At 38.4% G+C, this 23,676-nt stretch overlaps 1 protein-coding gene across 1 annotated transcript in view; it reads left to right on the top strand.

Annotated features, from left to right (window-relative positions):
- The first annotated feature begins 5,853 nt into the window (after positions 1 to 5,853).
- Positions 5,854 to 23,676, top strand: part of HOATZ (HOATZ cilia and flagella associated protein) — a 29,969-nt gene continuing 12,146 nt past the window's right edge. Inside the window, exons 1-4 of the mRNA XM_084893871.1 lie at positions 5,854 to 6,112; positions 10,148 to 10,600; positions 11,808 to 11,846; positions 12,282 to 12,343. Coding sequence (XP_084749997.1) covers positions 10,375 to 10,600; positions 11,808 to 11,846; positions 12,282 to 12,343 — 327 coding nt within the window. The 5' untranslated portion in view covers positions 5,854 to 6,112; positions 10,148 to 10,374. The remainder of the gene's footprint in view (positions 6,113 to 10,147; positions 10,601 to 11,807; positions 11,847 to 12,281; positions 12,344 to 23,676) is intronic.

The following is a 23,676-nucleotide window of genomic DNA, read 5'->3' on the forward strand; positions in this document are numbered from 1 at the left end:
GACATTGGGAAGAGGAGAGGAATCTGGGGTAGACATCACCGTAAACGGCCATTAGGAATGAGGATGCACAGAACAGGATGAAGGGGACCATCAAAGACATTTTACCTTTTGTAACAGGAAATCAAATGGTATAAAGCATGAAAATGACCCAAATGACCTGGTATGAGTAGCAGTTTTTAGAATTGCATTTCTTCATTTTAACATGAATTGGATTGCTACAGTATCTTCAAGTCCCACAAAGTTCATCAATAAAGATAAACATTGACATTTGTCTTCTTTATTTTATCTAAACTTCAGCTATAAGATGAAAATGTTTTTGCATACAACAGTTTAAAATAGGCAAGACAATTTAAAGTATCATCTAAATTGAACATTAAATTCACTGGATTTTTGATGTCATAGCCAGTCTTATAATCAGACCTGTTTGATTTCATTAGCTTCCCTTCCTTAAGTTGTAAATACATCCTTAGGATCATCCATCCATTTGCACATGTGTGTCATTGCTAATGAGGGGGAAACTATAGATGCTTTAACAAAAATCCCACTTTTGACAGAAAGTACATTTTTTATAAATATAAAATATTATATTATATTATATTATATTATATTATATTATATTATATTATATTATATTATATCTAGAATAGTTCATCTATAGAACCCATGTATGAACTCAGTCCCATTAGGTTCAAGCCACATAATAAGGAAGTTACATTAATTATTAAATAAAATTCACCAACATGTTACATAGTAAAATTGTACAGTCATGCAATGTTGATTTGAACCCCAAAAGAAATTAAGTTTAGAGCTCTCTAATCTACATGAAATTCATTTACTGATAAAATTAATGAACCTTAAACATCATGCTTCTTTTTTATAAAGTTACCATACAAGTGCTTTATTTAGGACTAGCATTTTTTCTGACTTTATTTCTATTTCCTTTTTTTATTTTTATTTTTGAGGGGGAACACTTACATATTTTTCTCATTATTTCTAAAATGTAAATTTTGGACATTCAAAAGTGCAACAGTTAATGTGCCTCTGGGTAATATAATAGTTGAAATATATAAACGGACAGTGATATAGCATTGTTATAGAAGTTTAGCAGTATTCCCCAAGTCTATATAGAAATATATATACATACTGATGTATAACCTCATGTTATGTTACGTCCCTTCCCACAAAAATAGGACCATTTTGTTATAAATTGTCATGGAAGATCACATTTTAAAGACATCATTGGCCATTTTAAAAGTCACAAATTGTGTTTCTTGGGCCAGCTTTGATTGTCTTCATAAAAATAGAAAGCAGGACAGATTGGCAAATTTTCATCTGGGGTCTTTGCAGGAGGCCATAAAGGAAACAAAGCTGTGAAACATTGAAAACACTATTGTTTTTTTAATGCAGTTACATACAAACTCAGGGGGAACATTCATTATAACTGGAACCATAAATTATTGAGCACTATGATTTAAGTGGTGTTCTGCTACAGAGTGCAATGGAGAAATTGCATCAAGCTGGAAACCAAGCTAGCCCACTAAGAAAATGTGCATACAATGTTCTTTGCTAATATAAGAAATGAGTGTTATATATGGCATCATATTCTACTATTATAACAAAATATTTTGTTTTCAAAATGCAATTACATATTGGAAAAGAATGCTCTTTTACCAATGGAAGATACAAATTGTAGAATACATAGACTAAGTGCAAAAGGAGTTAGAGAAGGGAATGAGCAAGATGAACTAAAAAGCACCAAGAAAATGTTACCCAATAAGCAGGGTTTGAGCCTGAGATTAAAACAATGGATGAGCCGAAGCTGGTTTGGCTCAGTGGTAGAGCGTCGGTCTGTGGACTGAAGGGTCCCGGGTTCGATTCCAATCAAGGGCATGTACATTGGTTGCGGGCACATCCCCTGAGGGGGGTGTGCGGGAGGCGGCTGGTTGATGTTTCTCTCTCATTGACGTTTCTAGCTCTCTATCCCTCTCTCCTTCTCTCTGTAAAAAATCAATAAAATATATTTAAAAAAATAAAAATAAAAAAACAATGGATGAGCTAACACAGTGGTCAGCGAACTTATTAGTCAACAGAGCCAAATATCAACAGTACAACGACTGACATTTCTTTTGAGAGTTGAAAACTGACTTCTGCACATGGGTCACAAAGTTTCAATTGTACTGTATGTGAGTGCCCGCACATGGTATTTTATGGAAGAGCCACACTCAAGGGGCCAAAGAGCCGCATGTGGCTCGCAAACCCCAGTTTGCCAACCACAGACCTAAGAGGGGAAGGACAATGTGAACTTTAGTAAATGTAATCCTGATGAAATTCTTGAGAGATAGTCTGTGGATATAGAGATAATAACAATAAGAACTATTTAATTTATTTTAAACTAAAAAGTATAAATCTACAAAGAAAAAAAGGATTGTGTCAAGTTAGGTAGAGTGAAAATAAGAACAAGAATAAGTAGACATAGAGTAATTCTTAAAAGAATAGCATGAAGTATTTTTTATTCTTATAAATTAATTAGTTAACAAGATAATCAGCCAGTTTTCTTATGGAGAATATACTTTCTCCATAAGAGAATTGACTGATTCAGCTAGATGACTTGGTGGTTGTACTAAAACCCTAAAATTACCTCTTTTAAGAGGTAAGCTTGACAATCTAGCCTCCCCCCCCCCCTTTTTTTTAGAGGTGACAGAGTTTAATCAGTGGTGAGAAGTGGCCAGGAAAGATAATCTATTTACTAGCAGCCAGAGCAGTTTACGGACCTTTTACTGATTGGCTGATACAGCACTGAGGCAGAACATTCTGATAGAGCCCGTGCCCTGCGGTCTTCTGCTGCTCTGTGGCCAATTCCACTGACCACACCTTATGACCTGGTGGTGCCAAGGCAGCAGTTACCCTTGGACTCATATATGCACAGAATCCTGTTTACAACAGCTTGGCTTCGGTGAGAATCCTCTCTTCCGCTTCTCCTTGTGGACTAACCATTCCCAATATGTACTTCCTCTTGCCAGCCCCTAAATAGCAGATGGATGCTCTCGAAGCTGGTCTTGAGCCTTCTGCTTTCCTCATGCCACTCCCTATTCTGCAAGAATAACACGTTGCTGTTAGTGGTCTTCTGTCCTGTGTGAGCCATAGCAGGTTAGGAAGTGCTGGAGGATCAATAAAGAGAAGAGATCTCACTTGTTCTCACAACTTCAACTCATACAGCTTTAGGAAACTACGCAATCTCTCTTTTCAGTTCAGGGTTGGAGTTCCAGCTCCATCTATCTAATTCCACCACCACCATGTCCTTTCACCACCTAAAACTAAACATGCCTAAACCTAAACACAGCATACATAAGTTCCATCTTGGCATTTAATATAATTATATGCAATATAATTATACAAATAATATCTAAATTATCATATTGGGTATATTAATGTAATTAAATGCAGTCAGTCCTCCAAATCCGTGGGTTATGCAACCTCAGGTTCAACCAAACTTTGATCAAAAATATTTTTTAAAAATGTTATACCATAGCCTAAACCGGTTTGGCTTAATGGATAGAGAGTCAGCCTGCAGACTGAAAGGTCCCGGGTTTGATTCTGGTCAAGGGCATGTACCTTGGTTGCATGTACCTTGGCAGCTAATCAATGTCTCTCTCTCATCAATGTTTCTAACTTTCTATTCCTCTCCCCTTCCTCTCTGTAAAAAATCAATAAATTATATATTTTTAAATGTTACACCATGTATTTAGGATGGTTGCATCTGTACTGAACCTGTACAGACTTTTATTTTATCATTCCATAAACAATACGGTATAACAACTATTTACATAGCATTTACATTGTATTAGGAATTACAAATAAACTAAAGATAATTTAAAGTACACAGGAAGATGTAGGTTATATACAAACTAGTGGCCCAGTGCACAAAATTCGTGCACAGGGGTGGGGGGGCATGGTTTCCCCCTTAGCCCAGCCTGCACCTTCTCAGAGTCCGGGAGCCCTCGGGTGGGAGGTGACCTGGTGAGCAGGGGAAAGCGATGACCCATCAAACCTCTGCTACTGCCACTGCCAGCAGTGCAAGCCTCAGCTGGCCCAGGTTACCTGAGCCTTGGGTGGCCCTGGGTGGCAGGGCAGCACTATCCAAGGCTTCCCTGTGCCTTGGGCGGGCCCTGGGTGTTTAGACAGCTGCCATCCAAGGCTTGCCTGCACCTCGGGCTGGCCCTGGGTGGCTGGGGACTGAGGGGTCTGGGAGACTCCAGGGGCAGATACACAGAGTGGACAGGCCCGCCTGCCACCCCAGCAAGGCTGAGGGGACTGAGTGCCTCCCTCTTTTGGCTGTGGGCATTGCCATCTTTGAGGATGTGGCAGTCAATTAACATATTCCTCATTGGCTGTGGGCACCACCATATTTGAGGGCAGGCAGTCAATTAGCATATTGCTTCCTTATTGACTGGGTGCCGCCATATTTGGGACAGTGCGAGAGTTAATTAGCATATACCAGCTTTATTAGATAGGACACAGCACCATTTATATAAGGACCTTTAGCATCTGCAGATTTTGGTATCCATAAGAGGTCCTGGAACCAATCCTCCAGGGATCCTGAGAGATGACTGTGTAATTATCTCAATTATTTATATACTAGAGGCCCAATACACAAAATTCATGCAAGAGTAGGCCTTCACAGCCCTGGCTGCCTTGGCCCTCATAATCCGGCTTTGGGAGGTCTTCCGGGTGGCCGTTCAGCTAATTTGCATATTATGCTTTTATTATTATAGATACAAATTGTGTCTCTCTCCAGCTAACCATAAATCCTTAGACTGTGTTCTCTGAAGACGGTAAATATGCAACATGTTTACTCCTACTACTAAGAGCTCAAACAACTTTAAATATAAAGCCTATTTTTAGATTGTTTCTGATTTACTGAAAGATTAATTTAACATTTTCATATCTCAAGCAGTATTATTGATTAATCAATAAATATATACAAGCTAATTAAGAATCTGGTGCACTCTTACTAATGAGAGTGCAATAAAATGGAATCAGAAGTATAAAATTATAAAAACTGCTGGCATTTCATTTTCGTTAGAAAGAAAAATCTCTCAGAAACATACTTGTTGATGTTTGGTTCTTCAAAGGCACTAAGTTGACTTCAATCTTGTCTTGCTTTGACACATAAACTAGTTCCTAAATGTAGTATCATGAATGTTAATAAGATAATCTGGCATTTGTTGATATATATATATATATATATATATATATATATATATATATTTAAATCAAAATATAGTTTTATATTTCCTAAGAGGAAATGGGAATTTAAAAAATAAACAGATCTAAAAAGAAGTTGATAAACTCCAATCATTTCTAATCAGTCTAATTCTTCTCTTCTTCCTTCCTAACATGCTTCAAAAGTTGTAATAAATAGAAAAAGTTCAATGGCGTTTATGTGTTAATACCCAACTCCCCATCACTTCTCTGTCTTTTATGTAGGAGTGGTAAATGTAGCCAATATAAATTTGCCCAAGCTAAAAGAAAAGGTGTTTGTTTTCTAGCTTCTTCTTCGTTTCCTTCTCATCACTAATCTCACCTCCTTTTCTTAGTGCTCCTTCCCCATCTCTCTATTCATCAAAAGCCCAGAAATTAAAACAGTAAATAATTCCCGTGAAAGGTGCCTTCCTGGTACTGTCTAAAGCAAACACAGTCTTCCGTTGGGGCATTTTAACCATCCCCAGCATTCTTACTTAGATTAAACCGTGGGTCTCCTGGTCTCCAGGCATGCCTAGACATGAACCATAAAGGGAACGAGATCCGTGGAGTTTCTCTAGTAACTGAGGCCACATCAACAACAACAACCCTGAGAACAAGCATTCTTTAAAACAGACACACACACACAGAGCCAGGCCACACAGCTCCTTCTCATTATTGAACTGCTTTCGTTGTACTATCCATAAGATAAACGGCATTTTAAAATTTTATTTCAGTAGAAAATGCATCTTGATGACTTTTATATCTCTGTTTTCTTTATTTTTTATTATATTTGAAGAGGAGTTTTAAAAATCTGAATCTCAAGGCATCTACTGCAACCCATGCCTTGGATGAGAGCAATCCAGCTCAGGTAAGGCATGCAAGAGGCAACTAATAATCATCAGACATCAATCAGGAAGAGGCAGACAATCTTACATTAGGAAAAATGACTAACCATTTGAAAGAACAGATTTGTTTTTGTAACTGTGCCCTAATCAAGACTTAAAAGTCAGCATATTGCTAATGGAATGGAGGGTATTCGGCTCCTGGTTTTATTTATGTATGTCTATTTAACTGTAAAATACAAACGTGGCTCTACTACAGTTATCTCTAGAGAGCTCAGAGGTTAATGAGCTCTGATTTCAGCATGTTGCCTGGGAGGGCTTGTTGATTGTATTATACATTGTAAAGGAGCATAAGGGATGGTGTAATGTGTTCTACAATATTGTGCCTCTCCCCAAAATGAGATGGATACAAATTACAGTGAGTTGTAAATGACTTGTGTTTTGCCTTTTTAACTTTACAGGTTGATTTTCACATTCATGTTTTCTGTACTGCACATTGTATACTTCACTTTGGTTTCTTACTCTTCACTGTCGGTGTTCACAGAAAAAAAACAATGAATTTGGCAAAAATACTTTCATATTCAAAGATAATACTGTAACTTTAACTTATCCTTGGGGAGTTCTGGCATGTTAATAGTGTGGATATGGGGTGTGTGTTGATAAATCTCACAGGATTCCCTTCTCTGCTCTCCATGTTATCGATGGCACCTATGAGACCATTTGCTGGTTTCGGGAATCAGTCCGTAGCTGGGAAGCTTTCTTTGATGGAAAATAATTTAGAACTAAGCTTTCAGGATCAACAACAAGTGCCTTATGCTGGGTTCATGAAGACCATATTGGGGGGTGGAGAACTATTGTACTTCCAATTGAGTTCCACACAGTGAGTAATCAGAGAATATTCTTTATCCTCTTCTGCTTCATTTATTGAAGGAAAAGGGAGGAGGAGTAACTAACGGAACAATTAATAATGGAGGTCTACCAGAAACCTTCTGTCCGTCCTCTTGGCCCCAGCTACCCCAAATCCACACATAAACACATCATGTCATCAAATGTGAAATTGTAGAAAAAAGGAAATGGAACTGGTCAAAGACATTGTTTCTCTGGCCTTCGCAGCCCTCACCCCGAATGTCCAAATTTAGTCTTATTTCAAGGACCTGCTCCATGAACCTCCCCCCTGACCAGTCACAATTCTCCCTTCTGTCTCTACCCAGTGAGTGACTGATGGTCTACTGTCTCCAAAGGTAACTAGGTTCACTTGTTTGTTGCCACCAATGACTTTAGGGGCTAAACACATACTGGTATTTCAATAAAGAGGTGCTGGAAGTAGGACTCGTTTTGGTTTTGCCTCTCGTGGGTCTTGAGAGGATAAAACTGTGGCCTTGGTCTCCTGAGGGCCATCCTTGGCTCTGAGAAACAAGCTCCCTGGCTGCCTTTTTTTGACTAGATCAGCCTTCCACCTCACCCCAGCGCCCTCCAGCCTTGAAGGGGAATACAGACTGCAGATGAGACCCTCAAACTCAGGGTCCAGGCCTATCTCCATTGGGAGAAGTCAGCCTTCCATTTAGTCCCAGGCCAGCTGTCTTCCTTAATGGGGATGGGCGTGAAAAGTGGGGTCTTGGGGCTTTTGGGGGAGGGGGAGGGGAGAAGGAGCTCTTAGTCCCTCCAGTCCTATGGGGTAGTAGAGGAACTTTCTAAGGAAAGGTGCCTGGGTCTCCTGGCCTCTTCCCTCCCTCCAGGCCCCTTCTCAGCTCCCTTCGCTCTCTCCCCGGCCCCTCCCCCACCAGCCCCGCGTGCCCGCCCCGCCCCCCTCCTCGCAGGGTTCCAAGGGCGGTTGGCTCGCCACGGCCACGGCCACGGCCACTGTCACTTGGCCGTTTGGAGCTGCGGGGCGCACGGGGTAGAGAGCCGGCTCTAGGGTTTGGGCTGGGAGCTGGAGAGAGGTCGTCGGGCCGCCGGGGAGTGAGGGCGGTGGGAGCCGCAGGGGGAAGCGCGGGGGACAGGAGGGGAGACCCCGGGAGGTGCGGGAGGCTGCGGGCTGCGGAGGCCGGACTCTGCGGCGGCAGAGGTGAAGCCGGCCGCCCGGGCGCTCCCGGGAGCCACCTGGGGTTTGGGGGGGTGGGGGTGCCGGCCCAGGAGGTGCGGGGTGCGGGGTGCCCTCCGGAGCGCCGTCCGCTGGCCGTGCCTCGCTAGGTGTGCGCGGCAAGTCCTACGGGACAGCGCAGCCTGCGGGCCGGGCTCGGGTCCCGGGTGGGGGTCCCTGGCGGGTCCGGGGGCGTCGTCCTGCGAGCCTCGCCGCCGGGGCTTCGCGCCCAGGCCCTGCGGGCACCTTCCCTGGTGAAGTGTGGGGTCGAGGCGGGCGGGCGGGGGGCGATTGCGGGCCGCCGGCTCGGGGGACACCGCGTGGGCGCTGCGGACCGTCTGGAGCTGCAGCCTGCGGGCGCCGGTGCTCGGTTTGTAGGCAGTGTAATTAGCTGATTGTGCTGTGTGCTGGCAATCACTAACTCCACTGCCATCAAAACAAGGCACAGCATCGCCGCCGCCGCCGGAGGAGAGGACCCGCCCCGGAGCTGGAGCGGAGCGAGCTGCAGGCGCTCGGAGATCTGATGCGTCAGCGTGTGATGGGCCTGGCGCTGCGGGGCCAGCGGGGCCAGCGAGTGGTCCAAGTGCCAGCAAAGCCCTGAGAATTCGGGGGCGGGGGAAAGGAGGGGGGCACTGCCTCTAGATACACGTAAACCACTCCGCTTTCTAAGAGTAAAGCAAGAGTGTGCAATCCCACCTAAGGAAAGCGAAATGTGTGGGATTTGATGGCTTTAATTGTAAGGTGCAGACTTTTAAACTGCTGGGAGGACCCCGCCCCATGTAACGACATTTAATGGTTTAATGCTGTGTAGCTGTGATTGATCCTGCCGGTTTTTCATTACTTAGTAGGACATTCACACACCCACCAACTAAAGCTGAAGCAATGGCTAGCCCGTCGCAAAGCATGGGACGCCAACTTGAGACTGCAAGTTTGTGATGAAAGTACTCTGTTTTCTGTGAGTCTAGTTGCTAGGCAGTGTAGTTAGCTGATTGCTAACAGTACCCAATCACTAACTACACGGCCAAGTAAAAAGATTTGGGGATTCATCCAAGCGAGGCGCTTTGGGCACATCAACGTACCTGGGGGAAGGAGCTGGGATTGGGACACAGCAATGTTGCCAGTTCTCTCAGCCCAGAGAGAACTCAACATGTTAGCTGCTAAATATATAATGTTTGTGATGAAATGTACGTGTGTGTTCATATAAAATGTTTCAGTATTTCATCAGGCTCTTAACCAGAAAGCTTTGGGATAGATTGGGTAACTGTGTAGATGTGTGATTATCAACTTTTGAAGTATTTTTTCCATGAGGCTGTATTCGTGTTTGGAAAGAATAAAGTGCCATGCCGACATAAATTGTCATGAGTGCGTGTACCTTTCCTAAGTTGCCTTAATGGGGGGGGTCATCTCAGTTCCTGCCACAGTAATTACAATTTTCCTGTCTCTGAAATGGTTAAACTGTTCCTAGATTAACAAAATCTCCCAGGAAAGCTATTCACAAGCACTTGTTAAAGTTTCCATAGGAGTAACAAATTTATTTTCCATGAAAGGACTGAGTCCACTCATCAGGCATCTTTAAATAGTCATTCACACTTTGGCAATCTAGGCAGGCTTTAGCGGGACCCATTAGTACATGCAGTTCATCTAAATCCAGCTTCTTTCCTAAGATTTGTCTTAAAGGATGAGGGTGAGGAGGGGGAGAGAATTATAACAAAAATTATATCCATGGGAACCCACTGGCCCAGTGGAGACCTCTAGCTCCCAATGGCATGGGAACTGCCCTATTTAATTCTCCAACGGAAGCTGGCCTATACCGGGCTGAGCTGCGACAATGGGCGTGGAAGGGGGAATTGGGGCGGTGGCTGAGGAATAGAAAGCTTCATTGGGACACCTTTGGGGGACCGGGAGGTGAAGAACAGGGGAGGCAGGTAGAAGGCTGACCTACCACATGAGCGCTGAAGTGCTTCCCCACTGACTCCAACAGGACAAGACACGCCCCCAGCTGATGTTGTGACTCTCCGGTCTGGACTCCATCACAGACTGGTCCCGGAGCCTGTGGTCACTACAGGCGTGGCATGTGCGCTGGACCTCAACATCTACGGAGGAAACGAAGGGTTTCCGGCCTGGCCTGTGGCTGCCAACTTGAAGGTTCTCTGAGAGGCGGGGCTGGGAGAGGGGTCCTGGGAGCTTGGACAAGCGTCCTCAGTTGCCATGGAAGCGAGGCGCAGTATATGCCCCAGCCATGGAAAGAAGCCCTGTGACACTTGTCCCCATGGATTATTAGTATTCACTGGCTCCTCAGAAAAGGACACCAGCTTGGCCAAGCAGTTTTGGGTCACGGCGTCCCTGTATCCTCCTAAGGAATCCCAGCTGGTGCTGTCGGGCAGCAGCTGTCAGCGCCTGCGGATGGCCAGGGCCTCCAAGAGCAGCGCCACTGGTGAGTAGCTGCCTCCACCTCAGCCAACATGGAAGATACCAGAGCCCCTCCCCAAAGGAACTGCTGAACATAATGCTTTTTCTTTTTTTCATGATGGTTGGCATTCAATATCATATTAGTTTCAGGTGTACAGCGTTGTGATTGCACATTTATATGACTTACAAAGTGATCCCCCCAACACAAGTCTAGTACCGTCCTATATAATCATTACAACATTATTCACTATAGTCCCTGTGCTTTACTTTACAGCCTGTGGCTATTTTTATAACTGGCTATTTGTACTTTCCAATCCCTTCACCTTTTTCATCCATCCTCTAATTAATACCCATCCCATTTGGCAATCATCAGTTCTCCATATCTATGAGTTTGTTTCTCTTTTGTTTGTTCACTTATTTTGTGCTTTAGATTCTACGTGTAAGTGAAGTCATACGTATTTGTCTTTCTCTGTCAGACTTATTTCACTTAGCATAATACTTTCAAGGTCCATCTATGTTGCCCCAAATGGCAAGATTTCATTATTTACGGTTGATATCCCATTGTATATATGTACCACAATTTTATTCATCTATCTATCAAATTTAATTCTAAAATAAGAATCTTTCATTTGACATTTCTAAAACTCTATACAAACAGTTCTTAAAGCTTCTCATCAATTCTTCTACCCAAAAGAATCAGGGGTGTCTTTGTTGTATCTAAAATTACATCTTAAAGTATCCTCTATATCATATATTTGGCCAAAAAGTATAGAAGCAACTGGGGAAATGTTATTATATCTTAGCTGAAAGGATATTAAGAATAGTCATTTAGCCCTAACTGGTTTGGCTCAGTGGATTGAACACTCGACTGAAGGGTCCAAGGATGGATTCCAATCAGGGCCACATGCCTGGATTGCAGGCTGGATCCTCAATAGGGGGTGTGCAGGAGGCAGCCGATTGATGATTCTCTCTCATCATTGATGTTTCTCTCCCTCTCCCTTCTTCTCTGAAATCAATAAAGTTTTTTTTTTTAAATAGTGGTTTATATAATTGAGTTCAAACATGAAATTCCTAGTGAAAGTTGAAGGCAAAGTTAACATTAAGAAGCAAGTTGTTGGCCTGTAAGACCTTAGCAAGGCTGAAGATGTGGAAACTGTTTTTATAGGTATAGAAAGCTTAAATACCTTTAAAGCTGTTGTTTTCTAATGATTTATATTCTTTGTAATTTTTAGAGAAAAGTTACTTGCAGTCTCTTCTCTTTGAGAAAAACAGTAAGTACCAAGTTTTATGCCTTTCAACATTATGATTCCAAGATTAAGAAAATGCAAAATACAAAGTTACAACTTTACCCTGTGGCATACCCTGCCTCGGAAACCACCCTATTCATTCAAAGAAAAATGCCTCTATTCCTATAACATCTTGAATGGGGATGTGGAAATTGGACTCTCTGATACCGAATACCTTTTCTTGTCTCGGGACTCAGGCTTACTTATCTTCTAAAAATTAGAGTTGTTCTGCAGCCATAGCTAATTAAGTCCATCTCCAATTATTTATGAATCTGGTTTATAAAGTTTTAAGATACAGTACATATTTGTACTTACCTTCCTAGTCTATGTACTTTTTAATATTTATGCAATTTCATATCAATATTATTGTAAAATCAAGATGAAAGTATTTCAGATTGAATATGACTTTATTTTCTTTAGAGGGAACAGATGCCATTGATAAAACCCTAAAGATGGAGGAGAAAAAAAAGTATCTGGAAAAGGTAGGTCAACATTTCAGAAGGTCATCTGATTTTCATTAAGCTTTCTAAATAATCCCAATTATTCTTTTTTAACATCTGCATATATAATTTTTCTACATCTGGCATGTCTGCTTGAGCAAACAGAAAATCTTTGTTAGAATTTTAATTGAAGATTAAGAAATTCTATTAAACTGCCTATTCTCAGTCTCTACAAAAGCCCAAGGATGTATAGGAACAACAGAATTAGAGGGAAATGGAGAAAAATGGATCCACATAATTTCACAAACCATATACAATGTTTTTAAGAACAGAAATATTATAAAATCAGGAAAAATTGAATGTGATTGACTGTCTTAATAGATCAAAATTAAATGAACAGATGAATGAGTCTGTCACCATTTCCACTAAGGGCTGAAATTAAACACATTGATGTTGTCAAATCAACTAGACAAGTCTCTTTTTTTGGCAACATCCTTTATTTGCTTTTCATGATGCAGGCACAGCCCTTAAGTCAGCAATTAATGCAGTGATTTATAGAAATAGTTTATTCAGTTAATGGATAAATTTCATTCCTGTAACTGTTTCTGAACTATAAAGGCAAAGACAGAGGATTTGTTTTGGCCTTATGTCTTTAATCATTGCACATATTGGCAAACTCTGAAAGACTTATCGGGAATTCTGCATAAATTACAAAACAATGCATTTGAGTTTGCTGATCACATTAATTCTCTTTGTGGACTACTGCTGATTCCTCCAAACAAATTAGGTAATTAGACACAGTCAGCATTTTCTTCTCTCTCGAGGATATTAGGTACAGTATATTTATATTAGGACTTAAAGTGAGGGAAGGAGACTCATTTTAATTGAGGCAAAAATCATTAAAAATGTATTTCTTCAGCACTTTGTAGATAAAGTTTCATTTAATATCATTTTGGAAGGGATTTGAAATAAAATGTTAAAGATACACTATTATCAGTTGTTTCATCTTTTGTCAAACAATTAAGACAATATGGTATAAGCTTCATGTGGATATTCTGCTAATGGACTATTATATTAGTATCTTAGAACTGGTTTCCTTGCCCAGGTTCTTCTATTAACTTATGAATTATTAATTCCACAGATATTTATTGAAATACTCTTCTATGCCAAGTACAGAACTAGATGCTGGGAATGCAAAGATAGAATGTGGTTCCTGATCTCAAGGAGTTTACAATCTAATGTAGTGGGGAAATAACCAAGAATTATGATACATTATTATGATAGATGTATTCACATAATACTATGGGAACATATTGAAGGACATTAAAATCAAGCTTAAGGAATCAAGAACTCGTCTCAGAGCAGTTGGGTTTCAAAAAATGTATAGAGTTGACCAGACAAAAAATATGCAAAACAATTCTCTTCACTGCACTAGTCATCTACCTAAATCCCAAATCCAATTATGCTGATTTCCTACTGGGTTGGTCTGCTGGGGATACCCTAACAAAATACCTCAGACCGAGTGGCTTAAACAATAGAACTTCATCTTCTCAGTTCCAGAGGCTGGAAGTCTGAGGTCAAAGTGCGTTCAGGGTGGGTTTCTGCTAAAGCCTCTCTGCCTGGCTTATGGATGGCCACCTTCTTGCTCAGTCCTCACATGGCAGAGGGAGAGCTCTGGTGTCTCTTCTTATAAGGACACATCCTATCACATCAGGGCTCCACCTTGATAACTTCACTTTACCTTATTACCTTCCTAAAGGCCTTATCTCCAAACAGTTACACTTTGAGGGTGAGGGAGGGGCTCAACATAGGGACTTGAAAGGAATACAATTCAGCCCATGCACCTATTGTCATTCTTTTCCATCTTCTCCATATCTGTCAGGTCAAGACCAAGCCCTTCAACATGGCATTCCAGTTCCTTTCCAATCTGACCATGAGTTGACTGACTTCTCCTGCCACTATCTTCCTTACCTTGTACCCCTCCCCCACTCCTAATGTACCTACTCTCTACAGTTGGTTCTCAACCACCAGGCTAAGCCACATTGTATACCACTCCCCATATGTGCTACCAGAGTGGTGGGTGATTTTTGCTAAACCTAAACATTATTCTGTATATCTGCCAAATTGTACATTTAGTCAAGTGGGTCTTGCAATGCAGTATAGAAGATTATGTTTTGGAGAGTAGCAGAGGCCTAACAAAACAGTAACCCAGCAGAAAAAAGATTGTTGCTGAAACTGTGCCTGGTGAGTATATAGGAGAGTTTACTTAATACTGTGTACAGTACAGTTCTCTTCCAACAATGCCATGGTGCAAAAAGTGTCCAAGAGAATCCTGCAATGACTGAATGTATTAGTGGGATGTAGTATTCCTAACAGCCAATTTAGGGAGTCAATGCTTAGCAGTTTACATGTATCTACTCATATTCTCCTTAAAACAACCTCATGATGTGTATACCTGTTTAACCAAGCAAAGCTTAAATGATTTTCCAAAGGTCCCACAACTAAGAAGTGGCAGAGCCTAGATTCAAAGCCTGCATCCTAACTCCAGAGCCCACGTGCCTTCTTGTGTTGTAATGACTGCGGGCCATGGCAGTGTTTAGGCATGCTGCCAAATATTCTAAAATTCCAAACTCAAGTATGAAAACAAGCGTGAGACATATCTTCCCCAGTCCTGCAATAATATGAGTTGTTTCTTCAACCTGCAATGCACTTTTATGTCTCTACCTGTAATTCTCCCCTCCCCCTCCACCCCCATTTATACATTCAAGACCAAGCTTAAATGCCACCTTCTCTGTGAAGCCTTCCCAGAGTGACCTTGACACTAGCCAGTGAAGAGCTTCCTTCTCTCTCCTCCCAGAGCAAGTGTCATGTGCCCCTCTCCTGGTATTTGTCACAGTCTCTTATCTGTGTTGCAGCTACTTTTGCATGTCTCTGTCTTTCCCACTAGATTGCAAGCTAGTGGGAAAGACAGAGACATAGTGTAGTGAGCTTTGGAGACAAAGTGTTTTGGAAGTTGAACTCTGCCACTTACTATTTGTGTGACTTAGAACAATCTATTTAGCACCCATAAGGCTCAGCTTCCTCAGATATAAAAAGAGAAATGATAAAAAAAAAAAAAAATCCACCTCATAGAGTTGATATAAGATGTATAGTGCCTGGCCATAGTTTGCCCTCAACAATTGTTAATTTTCTTCTCCTCTATGGGGACAGATTTTATTTCTTATTTGCTTAACCCCATGCCTTTCCAGTTACTAAAACTCAAATATTTTGATTGAATAAATAAAAACATAATTGAAGTAATAAATGAGTGAAAGTGTGCTCTCTACAGTGATATTTCCATTTTGTTTAGCCTTTCAACATATATTCATCAGGCATATTTTCTAGACTGATAATTTTTGCAAGAATGTTCCGCAAAGCTAATCTGTTTGCAAGTCTGCTTTAGGGCCATTTCTAGCACCTCACCTCTTTTCTTTCTTTTGCTTGTATGGTCGATAGACGATGAGAGAAAAAATGACTTCCTGTAATTACTAAAGTATAAAATCTATTTTGGGTACAACTGTTTTTCTAAGTCTATAGTACTCTCCCTGCATTACTACCACCATTATTCTAGAATTTTTAGCTTGATGACAGAGAGTAAATGGGAATAGAAGTTCTTTTAAAACATTTACAATAATCTGTTTAATTTGAGAAAATCTTATACATGTTTTGAACATATACATGATAAGTAAATTCCTGGAATAATATTCATTTTAAAATGGAAAACAATATTTCCCATCAATTCTCTTAAAGGTTTTTTTTTTTCTTCTTCCACTATCTCCTTAAAATTAATGAAAATCTAAAAATTTATTTTCCATCTCTCTTAAAAGTACCTTTATGGCTTTCTCTCCTCAACTGATATTGATTTTTCAGTTGTTGAAATTTTTTGAAACTTTAATGTTATCCTCAATTTTGGAATATTTTCCAGGTATACATTATAAATGTTTTTGGTTAGTGAACAAAATGCTATTAATCACTTCTATTTCTGTGATGGATATCCATGGCAGGAAATCAAAAACAATTGTGTCTGTCAAGATTAGATGGCTTACTTTGTCTATAAAGGAAACCCGATAGCAATGTATGGACCATTATTCTACCTCTGAGAGTTCTAAAGTACTCTGAAAACATCCTATTGTAGTAAATGAATAGTCAGCTCATTCTCTGAAATCATAAAACTCATTTGCTTTCTAGTTTTGCCACCTTTATAATGACTATCTCTTTATGAAAAGAAGTATAAGTGATGCATTTGCTTGGAGAAGGAAGAAGATAACAGAGCAGTATTTTAAGGTATATATATATATATATATATATATATATATATATATATATAGAGAGAGAGAGAGAGAGAGAGAGAGAGAGAGAGAGAGATATGACATATTTGGAAATATCCACCTGGCATAAAAGTTTTAGCATGAGTAAATAAATATAAAATCCTTTTACAAGGAAATTATTGTATTTAATCTGCATATCAACATCTCAGATAAACCCTTCATTGGGAATGGGGTTTTAACCTGTCCTATCACCCAGTCTATGCAACCAATACTATAAGCCTAAAACAAAAGTGAGTTTGCTATCTATCATTTCTGTGAAAAAGAAGCAAATTGTACTATGATAAGCGCATTATTTGAAGAAGAAGAATCTGAGGCTTCACATGGTGTTTTCTTAGGCACTGAAGCATGAAAGTGGAAATAAAAATTTAATGTTATTCTTTGTTGTCCTATACCAAGCATGTCAAACTAAAAGGCTAACATGAGCCAAATAAACAAGGTTTAAGTTTATGAGGGCTGCAAAAAAACAAAAGCTTCCATTTTCATAGAAATGTAGGTTTGTTTCTATAGAGACATGCTGAATACAAAGGGGTAAATAAATGAGTAATCATTAACAAAATAATAGAACATTTAATAAAAATTAATATTTTTCTTGAACATTAACTTACCAGACACTGAATAAACACACAGTTGTAACACAAATAAACCTATTTTTCTTGTTCTCTGAAAGCAAAATATTTCCTGTTGCACACACCAAACAAGTCAGTACAAGACTAATGACATGGCAGTTGGCAGCTAAAATTTCGCTGCTAGTATTAGTGGAGAGAAATGGTGTGCCTGTGTGTAAGATGCTTACAGGAAATGAATACAACATGATTATAGTAATCAGTCATTAGTGAATGTTGTAGTTCATTATTAATAATTATGTATAATAGGATATTGTAAAAATTAAGTTATGAAATTTTTAATAAAACTGGTCCACAAAAATATTCATTGTGGGCTGCATGTGGCCTGTGGGCTGCAAATTAGAGTCAAACCAGAGATGTAGGGACTTCAGATAAAGAAAATCCTTTTTGGTGTCAGATTGATCAGGATTGGCTTCCCAGACAAAGCTAAATTTTCTCAGTGTTATCTGCTTTATTTTAGTTTTGCTTTCCACCCCAATATATTAACAGAGTTCCTTTCTCCCCATTAGACAAATACCACTAGGGATGGTAGATTTCTCTTTCACCAACAAAATATAGTCACTTAAATTCTTGTTCTTAATTTATCAAATAAGTCAGGTGGAAGAATCATAAAAACAGACTGTGCATTCACAATAACAAGCAAATGTTTTGGTAGCAAATGATAGTTAAAAGATTATACAAATACTAATTACTCTTTTATATCATCTACAGTACTACTTTGTTTTCAAACATTATTTAATCTTGGAGAACATGTTCAGTTGAGAGATGAAGTCCCCCTCCCCCCCCCCCCCCCACTTAATATTTAGTAACACAGTCAATGAAACATGCTTGGGGAAAAGGGTAAGATTTGGAATCAAGTAGCTGAATTCATTGCCCCAGACAACCCAGCCTCAGAGGCCGTGCCCCCAGCTGCATCTCTTCCTCTTTTTTCCAAAGGTCTGTATACTTTATTTTCTATACACATTCACCTTAAGAACAAAATTAAAATCCTATGGTACAATTGGACAGGGACCCATACTAATTACCTGTTTGCAATGATTGAATGAAACTATCAAATGCAGAATGAAGCAAAGGATCATGTATTTTTTTTTAATAAGTGCAGACATATTCATTTGATTTCAGTTACATGAAGCATCAATGTTCAAATTAGTTGACACCTCAAAAGCAGCAGGAATTATTAGAGAGCTGTATTATTCTGTGGATCAGATGACTCAGAAAAGAATTATGGCATACCTGAAATCAATAATATAACATTCTTTGCCTCTATCAAAGACAAAATGAAAAATCATGGGCAAGTTATATTAGAGCAGATAATAATGTTAAACAATTTATGTATCTATATTTACTTCATCGTTTGACCATTTTTCCTATGAGAAGGCATGTTAGTCATGTTAAATCTGATCAAGAATGACCTCAGAGCCTGAGGTGATATAATCATTCATCTGTTTGGCTCGAGATTTACAGCCAGTCTGTTGGTAATATTTGCAAATTCACTTACTAGCTACAATTTATCTGTAACTCCAACTCAATGCTCATGGTGCTTCCATGGTCATTGGTGGACACCCACAGAACAGTGAGCACTGCGTCACCCAAACACGTTTCTAGCTGAGGATGAACAAGGTGATGGTGCTCTGCTTCCTGTTTCAGCTTTTACACTATGAACAGGTTTCCTTTCTACAGTTTATTTAGTGCCACGTCTTTAGCTTTTTGAAAAATGATTTTACTGTTTAAGAAAAGCCTCCAAGTGCTGAAATGCTGTAAATGCAAGAAGTTGTCATATGCCTTATGGGGGAAATACATGTATTACATAAGCTTTGTTCAGACATGAGTTATAAATAAATGATGCTGGTTTTGGGTTCTATATTGATAAATCAATAGTATATTTTAAATAAGGTGTCTTTAAAGACAAACACACATAAAAAAGTTATATATTGATCCTCTGATGAAATGTAACCAGAGGCAGGCAGGAAGCTAGAAACAATGGTTCAGTATTTGCTAATTCAGTGTTCACAGCAACTTTAATAAACCATACCTACTATGAATGAAAATTAACTATACTAAAATTGGTTGAACTGTAGTTTAATATCTGCCTTCTGCCTCACCTCCCAGTCTCATTAACCACCATTCCCCTTTAAGTGCAATTCATACAATAACTTTTTTAAGTTATTTTTTAGAGAGATAACAAGGAGGAGGGGGAGAGGAGAGAGACATCAAAGTGATTGAGAGCAACATTAATTGGTTGCTTCCGGCATGCACCCCATTAGACGTGTACTGGATTTCAGGTACCTTTGAGATAAGCCAATTTGAGCTTTCAGACAGGCCTGTGAATATATGGGCTAGAGAAGTATGGGCCAGGGATGAGATAGAGTCATCTGGATGGGGAATCCCCCACCCTCCCCTTACAACTTAACAACAAGGCGGGAAAGACATACCTGAAACATGAAGTTAATCCCATTCGCCCATTTATCATACCTACGTAACATCAACATGATAAAAACCTTAATTATTTGTTTGCCTTGATAATTATCACAGGCTGAATTATCAATAGTATGTAATTCAATCATAAATAAATGTATCTTTAATATATCTGTCTATAGTTTATTGAATTTTAAAATTCAACGCTCATTTTATGCTCATGTTTTTTTCAACATTAAAATTCAGATGTTAATTGCTTTAAAAAATCAGTGCATTTTAAAGCAGTTTTTAAAATCACTTTCAGTTTTATGCATTTGTTTTGTGTAAAATTTTTAAAACAGGAACTATGTTCTTGAAGTAATTATTATTGGTTTTCCATTAAGATATATGTAATAGAACTAAGAAAAAAATGTAACAACCAAAAAAATACACATTTTCCTTCTTCAAAACAGATAAATTCATATTTTTGAAACATACATTTAAGAAAAATGTTATGGTCTCCCTCTTATGTAATGACTGATATGTTTTTCTCATTTTAGTAAGCTGTCATTTTTCTATGAAAATTATATATGTCGGAGCTGGGAAATGAGCCAGGGTCAAGTAATTTCCAGGAAGTACAGAAAGGTGCTTAGATATGCATTTTTTTCTGCAAGTCAGCATTCTTCCTCTCTCCGATTAATATTCCTCTAACATTTTTCATCTACTCCCATAAATTACTGTGTTAGGGCTTCGTTATAAAAATCAAGTTAGTGCTAGAAAAAGCCTTCTACTTATTATTCAGACTATCTTTAAAAGTGCACAGCAGATCATTTGAGGTCTAATAGTTCTTTATCTTATTATAATAGATATAAATTTACTATATGAAAATTATAGAATGTACATATCAGATTTCAAGGAATTGACATGGGAATTGTAGTAAATTCATAGAATATATTCATAGTTAAAGCATTCTGTTATCAGAATCAACAAGCTAAGAGGTGCATATGACTTTTGGAATCAAGCCCAAAATGAGACTTTTTACTAATACATAGTTTTACTGTAAGCAAGAAAAAGTCTCACCTTCCTTAAGAGTGCATTTGTAACATAAAATAGAAATAGAACCCACTAAGAATTAAGATGTTCAGGTGTTAGGTGATAAATCACTGTGGTTTTAATTTGCATTTCTCTAATGATTAGTGACTTTGAACATCTTTTCATATGTCTATTGGCCATCTATATATCCTCTTTATCGAAGTTTCTATTTAGGTCCTCTGCCCATTTTTTTTTTTTAATGATTGTTTTTTGGTGTTAAGTTGTGTGAATTATTTTTTTTTAATATGGTTTTATTGATTTCAGAGAGAGGAAGAGAGACGGAGAGAGATAGAAACATCAATGGTGAGAATTGATTGGCTGCCTACTGCACGCCCCCTACTGGGGATTGAGCCTGGAACCCTGGCATGTGTCCTGCCTAGGAATAGAACCCAAATGTGACTTCCTGGTACATGGGTTGATGCTCAACCACTGGGAAACACTGGCTGGACAAGTTGTGTGAGTTCTTTATATCAATATATTTATTTTTTTATTATTCCCTTATTGAATGTGTCATTGGCAAATACCTTCTATTAAGTAAATTGTCTTTTCATTTTTTTGATGGTTTCCTTTACTGAGCAAAAAAAAAACAACTCTTTTTATATAGTTTCATTTGTTTATTTTTTCTTTTGCTTCCCTTGTTTAAGAAGACATATCTAAAAAAATATTACTAAGAGTGATGTCAATAGTGTACTGCTTATGTTTTCTTCTAGGAGTTTTATGGTTTAAAATCTTGCATTTAAAATCTTTAATCCCATTTTGAGTTTATTCTTTTATATAGTATAAGAAAGTGATCAAGTTTCATTTTTTTGCTATATATATATATATATATATATATATATATATATCCATTTTTCAAAACCTATTGAATAGACTGTCTTTAACCCTTGTATATTTTTTCCTCCTTTGTCATAGATTAATTGACCATAAGGAAGAGTTTTATTTTTAGGCTCTCTATATTCTATTCCATTGATCTATTGTCTACTTTTATGCCAGTACCATGCTGTTTTAATTACTTCAGTCTTTTTTTATTTCTTTATTGATTAAGGTATTACATATGTGTCCTTATTACAATCTTGAAAATAGTTTTATGTCAGATAGAATGATACCTCCAACTTTGTTCTTCTTCCTGAAGATTGCTTTAGCTATTCAGGATCTTTTGCAGGTCCATATAAATTTTAAAATTACTTATTCTAGTTCTGTGAAAAAATGACATTGGTATTTTGATAGGGATTACAGTGAATCTATAAATTGTTTGGGGTAGCATGGACATTTTAACAATGTTATTTCTTCCTATCCATAAGCACACTATATGCTTCCATTTATTTTGTGTCTTCTTCAATTTCTTTGTCATTGTCTTATTATTTTCCAAGTACAGGTCTTTGACCTCCTTGGTTAAATTTATTTTTAGGTATTTTTTAAATCCTCACCTGAGGACATGCTAAGAGAGAGGAAGGGGGGAGGGAGGGAGGGAGAGAGAGAGAGAGAGAGAGAGGTGATAAACACTGATTTGTTGCCTTCTGTATGTGCCTGACCAGGGATCAAACCCCAAACCCAAGTATGTGTCATGCCCTGACCAAGAATAGAACCAGCAACCTTTGGTGCACAGAACAACACTCAACCAACTGAGCAAGTCTTGCAACTAATATCTGAATATTTTATATAATGCTAATTTACTAAATTCACTTATTAGCTCTAATAGGCTTTTTGTGTGCAATCTTCTCTATATGTAGTATCATGTCATCTGCAAATAATGACAGTTTTACTTTTTTTCTTTCCAATTTGGATACCTTTTATTATGCCTTTTCTTGTTTGATTTCTGTGGTTAGAACTTCCAATACTATATTGAATAGAAGTGGTAAAGTTGACATCCTTGCCTTGTTCCTGATCTTAAGGAAAAGTTTTAATGTCAGCTGTGGATTTGTCATATACAGCCTGTATTGTGTTGAGGTATGTTTTATCTATTTCTACTTTTCTGAGAGTTTTTATCACAAAGAGAGTTTGTCAAATGCTTGTTCTGTTTCTATTTATATGATCATATGATTTTTAGTCTTCATTTTGTTTATGTGGTGTGTCACATTAATTGATTTGTGAATATTAAACCAATGTTGCATCCCATTTGATCATGGGGTGTATGATCTTTTAATGTATTGATGTATTCAGTTTGCTAATATTTTGTTGAGGACTATTCTTTACTCTTTAAGCTTTTTTTTTTTTTTTTTTTTCAAAGAGCTACATGATACCATAAAATAAGTAATTAGCTTTGAAGAAAGCTGGCCCTAAACTGGATTAGCTACTCCTACTGGGTATTCCCATAGCATATATTTTCTACTAGAATATAAATTTTTCTGTGAGAGCAGAGACTCTGTCTTCTTCATTATAGTTAACACTAATTCTTCCTTTTCAGAATAAAGAAACCATTCTGTAAGTACGTTAGCTATAAATATACAAAAATATCTACTTTGGGTTTGAAGTAGATCATCAAAAGAAGCATAGAATATGGAGTCAAACACGGAAGTTACTACTTAGCTAAGTGAAACTGAGGAAAGTTGCTAATTTTAATGTGGTTGGGTTCATTTTACCTATAAAGAGGAGATAATAACATCATCTACCTCACTATGTTAGGAGGATTAAATGAGTAATTCCTCACACGGGCTTGATATCCAGAAGTTACTCAATGAAACTGTTTTTATCTTCTCTATTTTCTCTTGTTTTTTCAGCCATAATTGAAAAATAAAATTTTAGCAGGTACAACATAAGCTTTAGTATTAACTGAAATGCTTTGATTAAAGTGGTACATTTCAAAGGTGATGAGTAGATTGCTAGTGGCATAGTCAGCCAAGTGTGTACACCTGATTAAAAGATACAATCAAGATTGGCTTATTCATACTATTAAAGGGCC

Source organism: Pipistrellus hanaki (genome assembly GCF_964339955.1).
Source record: "Pipistrellus hanaki genome assembly, chromosome: 9".
In the NCBI taxonomy this organism is placed as follows: domain Eukaryota; kingdom Metazoa; phylum Chordata; class Mammalia; order Chiroptera; family Vespertilionidae; genus Pipistrellus; species Pipistrellus hanaki.